Source organism: Sceloporus undulatus, chromosome 1 (assembly GCF_019175285.1).
Source record: "Sceloporus undulatus isolate JIND9_A2432 ecotype Alabama chromosome 1, SceUnd_v1.1, whole genome shotgun sequence".
Classification (NCBI taxonomy): domain Eukaryota; kingdom Metazoa; phylum Chordata; class Lepidosauria; order Squamata; family Phrynosomatidae; genus Sceloporus; species Sceloporus undulatus.
The window spans coordinates 255,049,960-255,065,644 of NC_056522.1; the positions used below are offsets into that span (position 1 = coordinate 255,049,960).

Genomic DNA, 15,685 nt, shown 5'->3' on the forward strand with positions numbered 1-15,685 from the left:
CTCTTTCTTCTTTGCTGGATGGAAAAGGGTAGGTGAAAGAATGAAAAGAGGGTAGCCAGCAGAGAAAAGAGGTGAGCCTCCCACTCTTTCTTCTTTGCTGGATGGAAAAGGGTAGGTGAAAGAATGAAAAGAGGGTAGCCAGCAGAGAAAAGAGGTGAGCCTCCCACTCTTGAATCTGTCTGAACTCAATGTTGAGTTGAACCCTCTGAGAGCTTAAATCATGACTTTTTAAAAATTGTGTGTGTGTGTGTGTACGTATTATATAAATGTATTCAATTGAGCGTATTTTAATGATTTTATAGTATTGTATTTTAATTGTTGGTTTTATATGTTTTCTTTCTTTTTAATTATGTTTTGTATTTTAACATGTTGTACCCTGCCTTGAGCCTTGAGGAGAGGTGGGAAAGAAATGCATTATTATTATTACTACTACTGCTACTACTATCCCAAAAGGTCCCAAAAGGTCACAAGTCCCTGCATGAAGAACTTCTTTTGCCTATGTAAGTTAAGACCCAAGTTATTGTTATATGCTAATTGCTTACTTTTCCACAGATGGGTGTTCCTGCATGAGAAGGCCTATCAGATAAGGGACACCTCAATTGAGTCCTCTGTGGTGACAAAGGTGAAGGGCTTTGGCAAGTACAGCAACCGGGTAATGGACACTGCTGATTATGTTACACCTCCACAGGTAAGTCTTGACAAAGATCTATGAGAAGGGAAATGAGGAGAAGTGGAAGTCTTATGAAGGTAGGATGATGGCTCTGCTGCTTCGTTTATTAATCAGTGTATAAAAAGAATATAGATTAGAATACCCCAAATCAAGGTTTCTCTGTACATCAAGTGATAAAACAGATGAGTCCAAACCTTACTTGAAGGGTACATCATATTTGACCACCCACAAAAACCTGGTAACATGGTATTTTGAAGTGACAAATGACTGTTAATATAGATAGGCACAGCTGAAACGCTCGGTGCTAGTAGTGTGTGTGCGCGTGCATGTGTGTGTGCATACATCTTCAAATCACCTGTAGATTTATGGTAACCCTGTGAATTTCATGGGATTTTCTTAAGCAAGGAACATTCAGGTGTGGTTTTGCCAGTTCTTTCCTCTGAAATAGAGCCTCCAGCACCTGATATTCCCTGAGTACTAAAGATTGTTTGAAGCAGCAGTCCTGGAGGTCTGCTCAGATATGTAGGGCCTGCTCATATGTGCTTCTTTCATGCAATACACTGAAGTAAGATGATTAGGGACAAAAGTAGAGGTACACAAATATGAAGAGCCCTTTGGGTGGATGTGAGGCAGAAAGCTACTGGCATCAGCAGAACTGTATATAAAAGTTATTGGAGCTTTGAGTCAGAATATTCTGTGGATGTACATTCAGGTTTCATTGTACCTTCAGCAACACATTTGGGACAGGTCAGTGAGCACAAGCAATTTTCTGTTCTAAATATATACTGTACTTCACAGGGCCCCAAATGACCCTCTTTCTCCATGCCCCCAATCCCCATTGCAACTGCAACAGAATTTTAATTCTGTTTTTTCCATTCCCCAGCCAAGCAGGAAATTCCCCAAACAAGGTCAGGCCCATTAGGAACCCAAAGCATGCAGAGTGAGAAGTTTAAATGGATGTTAAATATACTGTTGGTAAAAGCTGTTGTTTCTGTCAAAGGTAATAGGAAGGAACAGTTGCCTTGACGCCAGGTACCATCTATTGTCTCAGCAGTTTGCAAATAATTGCTAGCAAAACAGTTGGCTTTGGTGGACTCAGAAATATATGGTTAGGTCAAAGCTATGGGATCCAAAGTTGTCTGCCAGTTTTAGGAAGTAGTTGGCGGAACCTGCTCAATGGCACATGCGAGATCAATGGCATCTACCAAGAGATAGAACAATTCATGTGTTCTTTTTGAGTGATTCCTGTCTTTCACCTAATCCTGTTGCCCTTAGGCCTGAGCACTGCATTTCAGTTCACTACCTTGGGCAAAGGCCTTTACACTTACGCCTGTTTGGATATATGCTACATCCAAGATCTTGAGTCATTTTCTCCCTGATGCAAATAGCTGACTATTGAATTTTGCCAGTGCAGTTGGAGAACAGGGACAATTTGTTTTGGTATGATTTTCAATAATTTTCCAATATTCAGAAATAACTTCATGTTCACAGATTTTTTTTTTAAAAAAATGTGTAATAAAGTAGAAATCGCATTTTTTCCATCTTTAGGGTCTGTGTCCATGCCTATCAGAAGAGTAATGAGAGAGAGGGGGGGTTGGTTTCTATAAGCTAGATGGAACTTAGGCATAGTCTTATCATTACTTTGAATATTTATAATTAAGCAGGATATCCCAAGCTATTGGACTGGGGGTCTGGCCACCCTCACCCCCCCCCCCCATCCCCAGCGTGCAAAGGGCCAGTACTATATTTGTCCTCATTAGCTACAACTGTTTCTTTCTTTCCTAGAAACTTGCCACAGACTGGCAGCTGGTGGATCAAATGCCAGCATTGCTCTGTGGACCACCAGTATGAGTAGCACTGATCTAGAAGGCAAAGATGACAATAAAATAGGAAGTAGTGAAGCAGATTCATGCCAGCAAATCACACCATAGATTTGTATGAAAATAACTGTAAAAATCATTACTGGAAGAAAGTAAATGAGGGAGATCTGCTACTTGTAGAAGTTGTCTCCTATTTACCTCCTATGATACTTTGTGTATTTGCTACAAAGGCACACACCATCACCTTTGGTAGCTCTTTCAGCTGAAAGTAACTAATTTTTGTGACATAGCCCTGGAAAATCTTACCCCTCAGAGAGATGAAAAATATGTAACTCTCCCCCCCCCCTCCCCCCATATAAACAGATTTCCTTCCTTCCTTCCTTCCTTCCTTCCTTGGGTACATCTGATATACTTTCACTTAGTGATAGATTGGGCAGTTTGGCTGTTTTCAAAGTGAATATATTTTTAAACAAAAAAATCTGAAGAAACATACCTTTAGGAAGGTCCATTGTCAAAGACTGGCAGCTGCTAAGGGCCCACAGTGTAATTCCTGTTCTCTTTTCACTGCCAGGCAGTTCCTGTTTTTTCCTTTGCCCAATGCTGGGGCTCAAACAGCTGCAGCCCACATTTAAGTACCCTCACCAAGCCCTGGGGCCCTGGCTTAATATCACTTCAGAGAGATGCTATGTCATGGTTACTGTGGGGAGATTGAAATGGTAGATGCCATCTGCAGCTAGTGCTTGCCAGCTAGAGCAGTGTATTTGTTGCTGCTAGTGGTATAGCAACACCATCAAAAAAAGAAATTACATTCATACATACACAAGCGTGTCATGTCTTACTTCCACCAGCTGCCAGTGGAGATCAGAGCTAGAAACTAAAAATTAAAAATCAATTAAATTATCAAGTGAGTTGGAAGTTTTCTCATGGAAATGAAACTTCAGTACAGTATTAACATAATTTCAGAATTAAGTTATTGTTTAATAAGTCCATGAGAAACAGTATAAGAGAGCCAACAGGTTTTACATTTTGCATCTGGTTCTTGAATTTTTTTGCAAAGCTTCTTTTTGCTTCTTGTTGAGCCCTCAGGTTTGCAGAATAATAGCATGTAGGACACAAAATCCAAACCACTTTGCTCTTAGTCAGTTGGACTACCAACTGTACTTATTTTAGTTCAGGATTAAAGTATAATCCTTGAATTTAAGCATAATTCCAAAGTGTAAAAGATGTGCATCAAGAAATAATTTAAATGCTAATTTAACATAGGTTTAAGTGCCAGTTTAACATGAACTAAATACAGTAGTTAAGTTGTTCTCCATTCTAATAAAGATGCAACTGAATGAGATTTGGTAGTTTAGGAGATTATCGCACTGCCTTTCCTCCGAGCCTCACTTCAGGCTGAAACTTTTGAAAGTTTTAAAAAACAGGTGTTATCTCACACCTCCATGCCCAGTCCAGAGGCATCACATACCTGATCCATACTTCTCAGGCAATTTTTGACAGAACAGGATTTTCCTGTTCTTTGCAAATATGATAGAAGTACGGATTGGGTACAGGATCCCAAGATTGAGTACACAGTGCCTCCAGACTGGGCATGGAGGTGTGCAATAACACCTGTTTTTAAAAAGTTTTCAAAAGTTTCAACCTGCGCTGAGGCTGGGAGAAAAGGCAGCGTGATAATCTCCTTACTAACAAGTAAATTCAGTAACTCCTATCTACTAATTGTCCTGTCTCTAGAAAAGATACTAACAATCAGGTTGATATTAAGGAGCTGGTATTAGGAAATGATGAGTGTAGCAGTATGGTGTATGTAGACCCAGTTTATAAAGTCATCAGAAAGAAAGTGACATAGTCTATCTTAGTCTGTGCCTTTAACAGCAGCTTGGTCAAAGAGAAATCAGCAAGCAAGCTCTTCCCATTAAGGAGATAAGCATTACCGAAGTCTTATATCAGCATGTCATACTCTTGATAAAAGGTTTTTTTTAATCATTCCTAGTTTTTATGCACAGATGATAAGTGCCACTGCTGATATAGCCAAAATCAAAATGACACCAACAAACTTGCAAGAGGGAAGTATCAGCAGGATTGGGGAAAACTATGTTTTCCAGAACTACACAAAACATTTGTGGGGGGTGGAAAGTATCATTAAAGTTAAGAAAAAGCCCCACAACATTATTGGCTATGTTCAGTTGCCCCAGGAGTGCTAGTTGGTGAGTTAAGAAGAACTAGTTGCCTTACTGTATATCCCATTTTGGGAGAAAGGCTGGATATAAGCACAACAAACAAACAAACAAAGCAGAGTAGAAGTGGATGAAGTGGAATATTTTAATAAGAAGGACTCCATGCTGCAATACTTTGTTGCAGGGACTACTTGTCTTTTTGAAGTTTAGAAAAGAAACTACAACAAAGGTAATAAGTATCATACATATATAAATAGTTTTGGAAGTGATGAGCAACTTTCTTCACTGTAGAAAAAGGAAATGTGTGGTGCAGAAACAAAGAAGAATTGTCACATCCAGGAATAAGGGAAGAGTCAAAATATTTCCAAGCTGAGAATATAAACCAGCTCTTGGTTCATTTTTGTTCATCCCAGCCTTGTGTTAGATGCCTGGGAATGAACATGCAGAGTATTGTAGGCAGAGTAATTCCCCTTTCCAGACTTCTGATTTCTAAACATAAGATCTGTTTTGTGCTTATTTCAAGGTTGGTCCTTATGTCAGGAGCACTCAACAGATTTTTTTTTATCCACCCTTCCTATAAGCAACTCAGGCTGGCATGGATGGCTCTCTTTCATGTCTCCATTTTATCCTGTCAAGGCCAAGCTATGAGAAAAGTGAAGTTGGAAGAATATGACATGCCAAAGGTCACTCACTGAACTTCATCATGCATCAGGGATTTGAGCCTAGGCCTCTTAAATTTTCATAGACAAGGAGGCTAATTTCAGTCCTCTGGAATTGCTAAGAATGACTATTGCAAAAAATGTCAGTTCCATCAAAGTAATATACAGTGATTTACCAAGCCCCCCCCCCAAAAAAAAATCATAGATGGCTCCCTAGAAATAATTATGAATCTGGAAGTGTAAAGAACTGGGAAGTAGAACTGGGTTAAGGGGAGGCAGAAGCAAGCTCATAATAAATTCTGAGTGTTTTACATGTGCTGGTCTGAATTGTTTCTCTAAACAAAGCATGTGAAGTTAAAGCCACTCTTAGTTAATCAAAAGATTGTCTGAAGAATGATAAATTACATAATTTTAATGTTCAAGGTTAGAGATTTATCTGAATAATGACCGGTTAATCTATCATTCAGGAGTAGAAATGAATGGAAAGTTTTGCTTATGAGGGAAGCAAAATTGCTATGCTATGTATGTTTAGAACAGCTGATGTCTTCATGTTAGTTTCATGGTAAAATGTAGATTGATCTGCTTTTCCTTATTTGAAAGAAAAAAATGTTGTTGTTGGTAGTGGTGATCCTGTTGATCTCCAAGATTCCTTATCCTACACTGCTCTACTCATGTCCTGCAGGTTCAGGTTCAGTGGCCTCTTTGATTATGTCTAGCCATCAGGCATATGGTCTTCCTCTCTTTCTACTGCCTTCTACCTACCCTAGCATCAGACTTGTTTAGCTGGACAAAAAAGATGAGAGCACAGTGAAATGCTCCCATCAATAGCACACAATAGTGCAAAGAGTTTCACACGATGTTGTTTGATATCACAATTATCCTACAATTATTGTGTGAATAAAGAGGAATTCTAGCACCTCTTTTTATTCATGGGAAAATATTGACGGGAGCATCCTGCTATGCTCCCATCTTTTTTGTCTGTGCGATAAAGTCCATCATTGTGTTTTCTTCTGATTCATGTCTTCTTATGATGTGGCCAAAGTATGACAGCTTCAGTTTAGCCATCCTGACTTCGAAATCTGTTCTAGAACCCATTTGTTTGTCTTCTTGGCTGTCTACAGTATCCTCAGCACTCTTTTCCAGCACCACATCTCAAATGAGTTTACTTTCTTTCTGTCAGTTTTCTTCACTGTCCAGCTCTCAAATCCATGTTAAAATAGTGAAAGGTCTGGAAACCATGCCCTATGGGGAATGACTTAGGGAGCTGGGGATGTTTAGCCTGGAGAAGAGAAAGTTAAGAGGTGATATGATAGCCCTGTTTAAATATTTGAAGGGATGTCATATTGAGGAGGGAGCAAGCTTGTTTTCTGCTGCTCCAAAGACTAGGACCTGGGTGGCGCATCCCATAGGGATGAATGAGGCGGGTGCCCATTCCGCGCATGTGCCGCCACATCACCACACCGCCGCATGCACGAGCCCCGTTCATTTAAATGGGGCTTGAGCATAGGCAGAATTTGTTTTACGCGATGGAGTCTGGAATGGATCCCCCGCGTAAAGTAAGGGTGCACTGTATCTAATTTCTTAGAAATGTTGTTTGAGAATATTAGCCATATCCATAGATAGATAAGTTAAGTTGGAGATGATTTTAAGAAATGATAATCTTCATGAAGAAGTATAAATATGCTCACATTTTAAAAAATTTCTCAGGTTCCTATCTGAAACTCCTGCCTCGGTACATTTCTCCTGCTCAGATAACTTGCACACCTCAATAAAATTTTGGATTTAAAATTTTAAAAGCTTTTTCCTGTTGTATTACTATGAGTTTGAACATTTTTATAATAAGAAATGTCTAACAACTTAGACCCGCAACATAATTCAAAGTTGTGAGATCAATTGTTTTACTTTGCTTTATTGTTGTGACATGTTTTGTACAGAGTTGTTTACTTATAATAATATTTTTTTTAATGACCAAAAAAAGAAAAATAAATATCTAACAACTTATTTCTTTTATTAGGCAATGTTGGCCCTGTACAGATGGGCCGAAAAGCACATACTCAATACGTGCTAGGGTTGGCTGGGAGCTTTCTTTTCAGATGCTCCCTAACCCTAGGACGTACTGAGTATGTCAAAATGGCAGCACCCTGTCTACATGGGCGCACCATTTTGATGTAATGGCCGCATCATGTCCAAACGGTGTGGCACGGTCATTATGTACTGGCGCCGCTGAAGGGCGCTTGTGACGCCCTTTCAGCGGCGCCGAAAAGAGTTCCAAAACGGAGCTCCTTTCATGCCGCGTATTTCTGGTGCGGCCTTTACATGTCCGTGCCAGAGATACTGAAGAAAAAGGGGCTGAGTGGCCCCTTTCTCTGTCTCCCCACTGCTGTTGGGGTGTCCTTGGGGCATGAAGCCCCAAGGACACCCCTTTCCAGGCCGTGGGGAAGCGGCGTTTTGCTGCTTCCCCGAGGCCTGGTAAAGTGGCAGATCAGGGTCTCCGGGGTTGCTGCTGTGGCAGCTCAGGCCCCCATCCGGCGAGGAAAGGGATGGGTGCAGGCAGCCCCAAAGAGGCAGTCTGTATCCCACTGTTATATTTTGATGTTTTGTTTAATAGAAAAAATATGTTTATAATAAAAATGAAAATAGATTTAAAGATTTCCCTTGATTAATTGTTTTTAGGTGCAAAATGAATTTATCAAACCATTCTTCTTTACTGATGCATCATGCACGGCAATCCTATATCCACAGTAAACCTCAATAATATTAGTGTGATTTAGTTTTGAACAGACATGTATAGCAAGCCAGAGTATATATTGGTTTGAGTATTAGAGTACAATTCTGGAGACCAGGATTCAAATCCAAATTTGCCATAGATACCCACTAGGTGATCTTGAGTAAGTCACACACTCTCAGGCTCAGAGGAAGGCATGAAAAGATGACATCAGCACCCTAAGAGCATCCAGTCTAGGGCAGAAGGAAGGTCCGATTGGGCTAAGCAGTGACCCACTGTTTTCTGGACAGCATCATACTTAGAAATTGCTAAGCACTGGCAACTCTCAACTGAGATCTCTTTTTCTTCCTGGATAAAGACACAATGGTCCATCATTCTAATCTAGTGGAAAAAATAACATATCAGATAAGAGCACCAAAGGGACAAACAGAGGGAAACAATTTTGCTTTGATTTGGTATCCATTTATTGTATGCACAAAGTTTGAAACCACGTCATTTGAACCTCTGGAAACACACTTGAACTTTTGGATTAACCCATTCTAGCCACTTGCAGCTAGAGAATAGACATATGAACAGAATACTTAGACCTAGTGATATTAAGCTGATATATAGATCATGCAATTGTGTTGAATTATTAGTTTGTGTTAGGTTCTGGATTTTTTTGTTCCTTTCTCTGTTATAACTGTATTCAATCTGGTTCCCTTTTTTGCTATTAAGTGCATATAATTTTATTAAAAGTTGAAATTTTAAAATAGACAGTCATGCAACCCAAGGAGATCTAACTGTCTGTCTATGACTACCTGTGCATACACAGGCATCTTGAGTGTTAATTGCATCCCTGCCATCTCCAACAAAATTTTGTATTTCTTTCTCTTTCTGTCATTCATTTTGTGTGTGTCTATGTCACAGTGCCCTTGGATTCAATAATGTGACACCACTTCTTCTTTTCCATCATTCTACTCCCCCATCATCCTCTTCTCTCTTTAGGGAACATCAGTCTTTGTTATCATCACCAAGCTCATTGTGACAGAGAACCAGGTACAAGGTTTCTGCCCTGAGGTGAGTTGGGGAGGCAAGAGGGGAGGAAGGGAGATGAACTGCACATGTGTTTTCTCCTGGATTACTCAGATTCTCATGGCTGAGTTGTTTTTAGCACTGGAGTCAGCATGCAGAATTTGGGATAGAGGGGGCACACATACCTTTGTGCTGCACCCTAGTTGTTATTTATTTTTAGAGGGCTATGAAAGAAAACATTTGACTAAAGCTGGAATCAAACTTGGAAAAGTGCTCCCCCCCCCTTTTTTTTTTTTTTTTTTTTACTATAACACCTAGAATTCCATAGTCAGTTTAGACATGCTGGCTTGAAGATCCTGGGAGCTGTCCAAAGTACTCCAACTTTCCCAAGCTCTGTTTTAATGTTTTTAAATGTTGACAAACTGGAGCATGTCCAGAGGAGGGAAACCAAAACGGTAAAGGGTATGGAAACCATGCCCTATGAGGAGAGACCTAGAGAGCTGGGTATGTTTAGTCTGGAGAAGAGAAGGTTAAGAAGTGATATGATAGCCCTGTATAAGTATTTGAAGGGGTGTCATATTGAGGATGGAGCAAGCTTGTTTTCTGCTGCTCCAGAGAATAGGACATGGAACAATGGATGCAAACTACAGGAAAAAAGATTCCACCTAGGAACTTCCTGATAGTAAGAGCTGTTCAACAGTGGAACACGTTGCCTTAGAGAGTGGTGGAGTCTCCTTCTTTGGAGGTCTTTTAACAGAGGCTGGATGGCCATCTGTTGGGGGTGCTTTGATGGTGAGTTCCTGCAGGGCAGGGGGTTGGACTGGATGGCCCTTATAGTCTCTTCCAATTGTATGATTCTATGATTCTAAAACAGAGGCTGCAAGGCCATCTGTTAGGAAATGTATTCCTGCATGGCAAGGAGCGGACTTGATGGCCTTTGTGATCTCTTCTAGCTCTTTCTATCTTTCTAGAAGGCTACTGTATACTGAATCAAATGATTGTCGCATATATCTTATGCTGAAAAGTGATGGTTCTCCAGCATTTCAGCCAAGGCTCCTTCCCAACCTACACTGGAATACCAGAGCCTGAACCTGAGGCCCTTTACATGCAAAGCATGTTATATATCACTGAGCTTCCATCATTGGTAGGAGATTGGATTGCCAGGTCTCAGGGGCTGAGTGTGAGTCTGCAGTTTTGTGACTGAGTCATCGCCAGGAAGAATACAAGGGTGCAAATTCTCCACATTGGGAAAATTTACATTTCTGTACCGCTTATCAGTGAACTCAGCACTCTTTAAGTGGTTTACAATTTATAAGCCTGTTGCCCCCAACAAGTTGGGTACTAATTTTTCCAACCTACAAAAGGATGGAAGGCTGAGTCAACCTGGGAGCCCTGGGAGCGAACTCACAACCTTGTGGCTGCAGTACCGGGGCTCTCTTCTCCCTCATACTTTATGGATTCATTCCAAGTAAGACTAGTGAGAAAAGTGGTGAGAAAAGAGACGACATTTTTCCCCTCAGGAATCCAAATATCTCAAAAGGGCAGCAAAGGAATATGATAAATGGAAACAAAAATATGAATACCAGAGTTTATGGTCTATGCACACATCTGTTCTTTGTATTTCAGAACCAATCTGACTACAAATGTAAATCGAACAACGATTGCAAGAGGCCTGTCCCCACCACAGGAGGGGGTAAGCATATTATGCCTCCTAAGAAAAAGAGGTGAAGTACTAGTTGAATTCTAGTATTTGCTGAGGTGGCATTATGGTAGTACAATTGTCTTTTAAAACAAGATGTATTGGGAGCATGCACCTAGTTTTTAAATTAGATGATGTTTTGGGTAGCACAGTTCAGCTTGACAGCATTTCAAGGACTGCACCTTGTTTTGTAATAATAGGATACTAAGGATTTTGTAATAATAAATTGCCATGCATTTATTTATTGTTTCCAAAGCAGCATATTTTGCAGCAGTGGAGACATAGATGGGGAACTTCCTCCCTTCCCCAAAATTGTGTGCGCCCAGCCATGGTTTAGAGTTTACTTTTTCTGCTGTATGGTTTTAAATGCCTCTGCATTTGTGGAATAGTTTGAAATTAAAAAAAGTAGGATGATTACAGAAAGTGTCTTCTTAAATTTGGAAGTACTGTGTTCCAATCCCAGTTTTACGTATATATTTTGTCTGGCCTTTATCTCTCAGCCTCAGTGTGTCATCTGTAAAATCAGGAAAATCTCAATCTTTCTCACAAGTTTTTCATGAGACAAAAAGCCCATAAAGATTTTGAAGAGCTGTATACATTATAAAGTCTCCACACATTAACAGTCTGAGTAGTGAACATTCTTGGATAAGCACATTCAAACAGAGTTGACCCAAAATAAAATGGTGGTCAAAGCAAACTTGACAATAAGCTCCTGTGGCTTAGTCTAAATGTAGGGTGAGCAGATATATTCAGAAGCAAGATCTCCAGTGAGCAGTGCAAAGTGAGAAATGCAGCCAGTATTGCTATTTGAGATGCACATACATTTCTTAGTAGGTTTCAAGAGTAGGCGACTTCACGTTGGACTTTGACTTTTAGGACTGAATCCTATTATTACTCTCAACTAGAGTGGCCACTTACATAAAAGTTAACTTACCAAGATACCATTGCTTCAGTAGTTTTACTCTAGTTGGGACTAACAGGAATGTTTAGGCCATGTTGTTACCCTGCCATGACAGAATATTTCCTTCTGTAGGGATCCTAACAGGTCGGTGTGTTAATTACAATGCCACTTTCCAGACCTGTGAAATCCAGGGCTGGTGCCCAGCAGAGGTGGACAATGTGGATGTGTAAGTGTTTATCTAGAATAGCCCGTGTTTATTTCATATGTAGGAAACACTGTCCATCACTCCACAATCGACTCAATAGGTCTACTCTGGTGGGGATTAAACCACAGGATTTGGCCTTCCTGTGGTAGCCATATTTAAACAGAAAAGACGAATTAAAAAAAAGTCCTGTGTTGAGGGGGAAAAGGTTAATAGGTTTTTGTGAACAGCTTGCATGTTTTGAATTTACTTTATTTTGCTTTTCAAATGTATATCCTGTATTTCTCCTGGTATGGGAGAAGTAGGGCACACCTTCTTCAGAAACTGAAATGTTCAAGAAATTAAAATTGGAGCTTTGCAAAATATCTTTCTTGGACTACAGTTCCCAAGTACCATAGCCAGCAGGGCCAATTTGAGAGTGCAATTCATCCTGACAGTGGTATCACTAGGATTGGTGTCATTTCCAGGCAGGCAGCCACCGCAGAAGAGACAACATGGGAAGAGGAGGAGAGGGCAGGGGACAGAAGGAGAAATGGCAGCAGGCAGAAAGGAGCACCTCCACCTTCCCCCCCACCCTCAGTCCTGACCACCTTGCCACACCCACCATCCTTTGCCAAACTGCCTGGGCCACCCTACAGCCTGTGCCCGGCAGCCCTTCTGGATCTGCTGGCTGGGCAGGACAGGGAGGCAATGACAGCGGGAAAGAGAGGGGACTGTGGCTGCCACTCCTGCCACCAGTGCTGACACTTCCCTTTCCCAGCCTGGCCAGCAACCCTGGTGCAGTTCACTCACCTCTAGTGATGGCCCGGCAACCTGAAAACATTTTAAGGGATGCAACTTGCTTCATTAGTAGCAGTGAGGGAAAGGACACTCACATGGGAGCTGTCCCAAAAATGATGTGGGCTCCCTGATGGGTTTAGAGTTTATTTTTATGCTCCCCATCTCCTCCACCAGGGTTCATTAAGGCCCTTGTTATGTATTTGTGCATGCCATTAACACACTTGCTAATAGACTAATAGACTCTCATCTCCTTCAACTCCGGCAGCCCAGCATGGAACATCTGACCCAGCCAATATATTTGTGGATTTCTTGTTTTCCATTCTTCTACAGAACAGTATGGCTATTTCAGACCTCAGTACCCCAAAGCATTACATTTTGGGGGGGGCATTTTCTGCTAGGAAGTGTACCTTGCAGTTCCTATTTCATTTATTATTATTATTATTATTATTATTATTATTATTATTGATTAAAAAACAATGAAACACACACAAAATATACAAATTTACAAAAATTACAAAACTTTAACAATACATTTGTACAGTTACCTCCTTCACACGTTCTCCACTTCATTATACACCAACACTTCATTTATACCCTTTTAAAAAACCTTCCCTTCCTTTGAACGAAAGATAGGTTGTCTTCTTTTGACTTTCTTCTATTCCCTTTTAAACAGAATATTTTAAGCTTTATTGTCTTATTGGCAATTTCTAAGTTTGCTACATATCTGTTAGTCCTGTTAAAATTCTGAAATATATATGCTGAGTGTTACATTCAGTTATGATACCACCAAAAAGAAATATATGTAACTGTATATTATAACATCTTCTCTATCTATTTTACATTTTATATGTAGTTACCATGTTCCTTAGTTTCTATTCTTCCCCTTCACCCAATATTTACAGCATTATTATTTCTGATATTTTCTTCTTGGTTTCTAATAATTGTGTCATCATTTTTAGATCTATTACCATTTTCCTTTCTTCAGTTTTTTTCTATTTCACCCCTCCTTTTATCTTAATATGGCCTTTTACAGATGGGCCATTTTGTATGTACTCCGTACGTATTAGGGTCGCCTAGGGGCGTCTCTTTTAGACGCCCGCAACACTAGTACATACGGAGTACGTACAAAATGGCGGCGCCCTGTTCACACAGGCACGGCCATTTTGACATAACGGATGCATAGCATCCACACGTCACAGTGCCCAGGTGATGTCGCAAGTGCACCAATGGCGCACCACAAAAAGAAGCTGCTTTTGTGGCTTTTTTTTCCTTTCCGCTGCCAAGCCGCTCTGTGGCTTGCCAGTGGCACAAACGGCACTGCCACTGGACCATCCTTTAAGGACAGTCTGTAGCACGCCATAGTCAATAATTGATGTCCTATTTCAAATTCCCTCAGTCAGGAAGGATGCTATGCATTTTTACATTGTACATTATAAATTTACGTTATCAAATTCAATGGATTTAATTCTCAATCCATCTCTTTTCAGAAGCTCTTGGTACTTTCTAAGTCCCTTACCAAACTACAAATGCCAGGGTTCCTTAGGATGAAGCCATCACAATTAAAGTGGTATGAAACTGATGTAACAGCATAGTGCAGGTACAACACAGGCCAAAATTTACTTCTTGCAGGTAGACAACAGATCTTTGGAGAGGTTTCTCTCTTTTTCTCTTCCTCTCCCTCCTATAGTTTGCCTCCTGCATTGACTCCCATTCCAAGAGGCTAATTTTACTCATGTTTTCCCTACAGACCTATCATGCTAGAAGCAGAAAACTTCACCCTCTTTATTAAGAACAGTATACGCTTTCCACTGTTCAACTTTGAAAAGTGAGTAAAGGGAGTCTATCCCATAAATCTTGAACTCAAAACTTGCACTCATGGATTTGATTCCCAAGAAATGTTAGGATTCAAAATATAATGTTAGTCTGGAAAATCAATATGTAAAGAGATCTTGTAGCACCTTTCAGACTAACTGAAAGAAAGAGGAAGTTGGCTCAAGTCTACTAAAGCTCATTCTTTCAGTTAGGAGTTTATCACATGGGAGGAATTTCTCTTAATTTCAAATGAAAAGAAAGTGGGGCCAGAATGCATTCACGTGAATTCATTAGTTCAGTGAATTTACATGAATTCAAATTGCATTCGAACTGACTTCCCATTGCCCAAAAATAGCTTGTCATTGCCCGAAATTGCGTGTGGTAGTCTAGCACGCAATAACATTAAACCCATGATTGCGTTCAGATTGCCATTGGATTATACTTCCACTTTCTCTTGTCTGATAAACTCCTTAGTGTCAGAGGTGCTACAAGATAAATGTTAAATGGACTTGGGTTGAAGGCTACCTTTTGGACATTCTTTTAGTGTGGAAATCTCCTTTGACTTGGGCCTTGGGGTAGCAGGTGGCCATGTGAAATCAGTGCAGTGCAGTGTCAGTACTGCCACAGCCATCAGTTATAAAACCAGTTTACACCATAGAAGGATATGAGACTGACCCAGTTGTGAGTTTACACCATAGGAGGAAATGAGAGTGACCCAGTTGTGAGAACTTCATTGAGAGCCTAGAGATCCAATTTTTGTGCTCAAGTGCTAGCAAACATCTGTGTAAAGACAGAATTGCTTGCCAAGATTCCTCTGTAACAGTTCCAGGCAATCCATATTTGGTTTTATAATCCAATTTGCCATTGGGGAGAATAATGGCTTGATAATCTGCAGTATCTCCAGTTAATGGCCCTTATCAGATGAGTGTGGAACTGGGGATTTTGCACACTGGGTGGTTCGAATTCACGTTATTTCGCAAAGTACCATCATACCAGCATTAAAATGGCCCAATCCGCACTCACGTGAATGCGCGAGCTTCCGAACTGAATGCGTACTGGCTCCTCTTTTTTGACCGTGTTGGCCAGTGCGCTGATAAGGGGATTGGTGATATCCGGATTTTTGCTCTGTTCGATCTCAGTGCGAATGGGTCTGGTATGAATCCCCAGTCCTGAACTCCGTCGCAAGACCCCCAGATTCCAATTTTTACTTCCGGTGGGTCTTTCCT

General features: G+C 40.6%; 1 protein-coding gene across 1 annotated transcript in view; it reads left to right on the forward strand.

Moving 5' to 3' along the window:
* Positions 1 to 15,685, forward strand: part of P2RX3 (purinergic receptor P2X 3) — a 42,677-nt gene that overhangs the window by 15,643 nt on the left and 11,349 nt on the right. Inside the window, 5 exon segments of the mRNA XM_042459056.1 lie at positions 553 to 688; positions 9,039 to 9,110; positions 10,692 to 10,758; positions 11,798 to 11,891; positions 14,395 to 14,472. Coding sequence (XP_042314990.1) covers positions 553 to 688; positions 9,039 to 9,110; positions 10,692 to 10,758; positions 11,798 to 11,891; positions 14,395 to 14,472 — 447 coding nt within the window.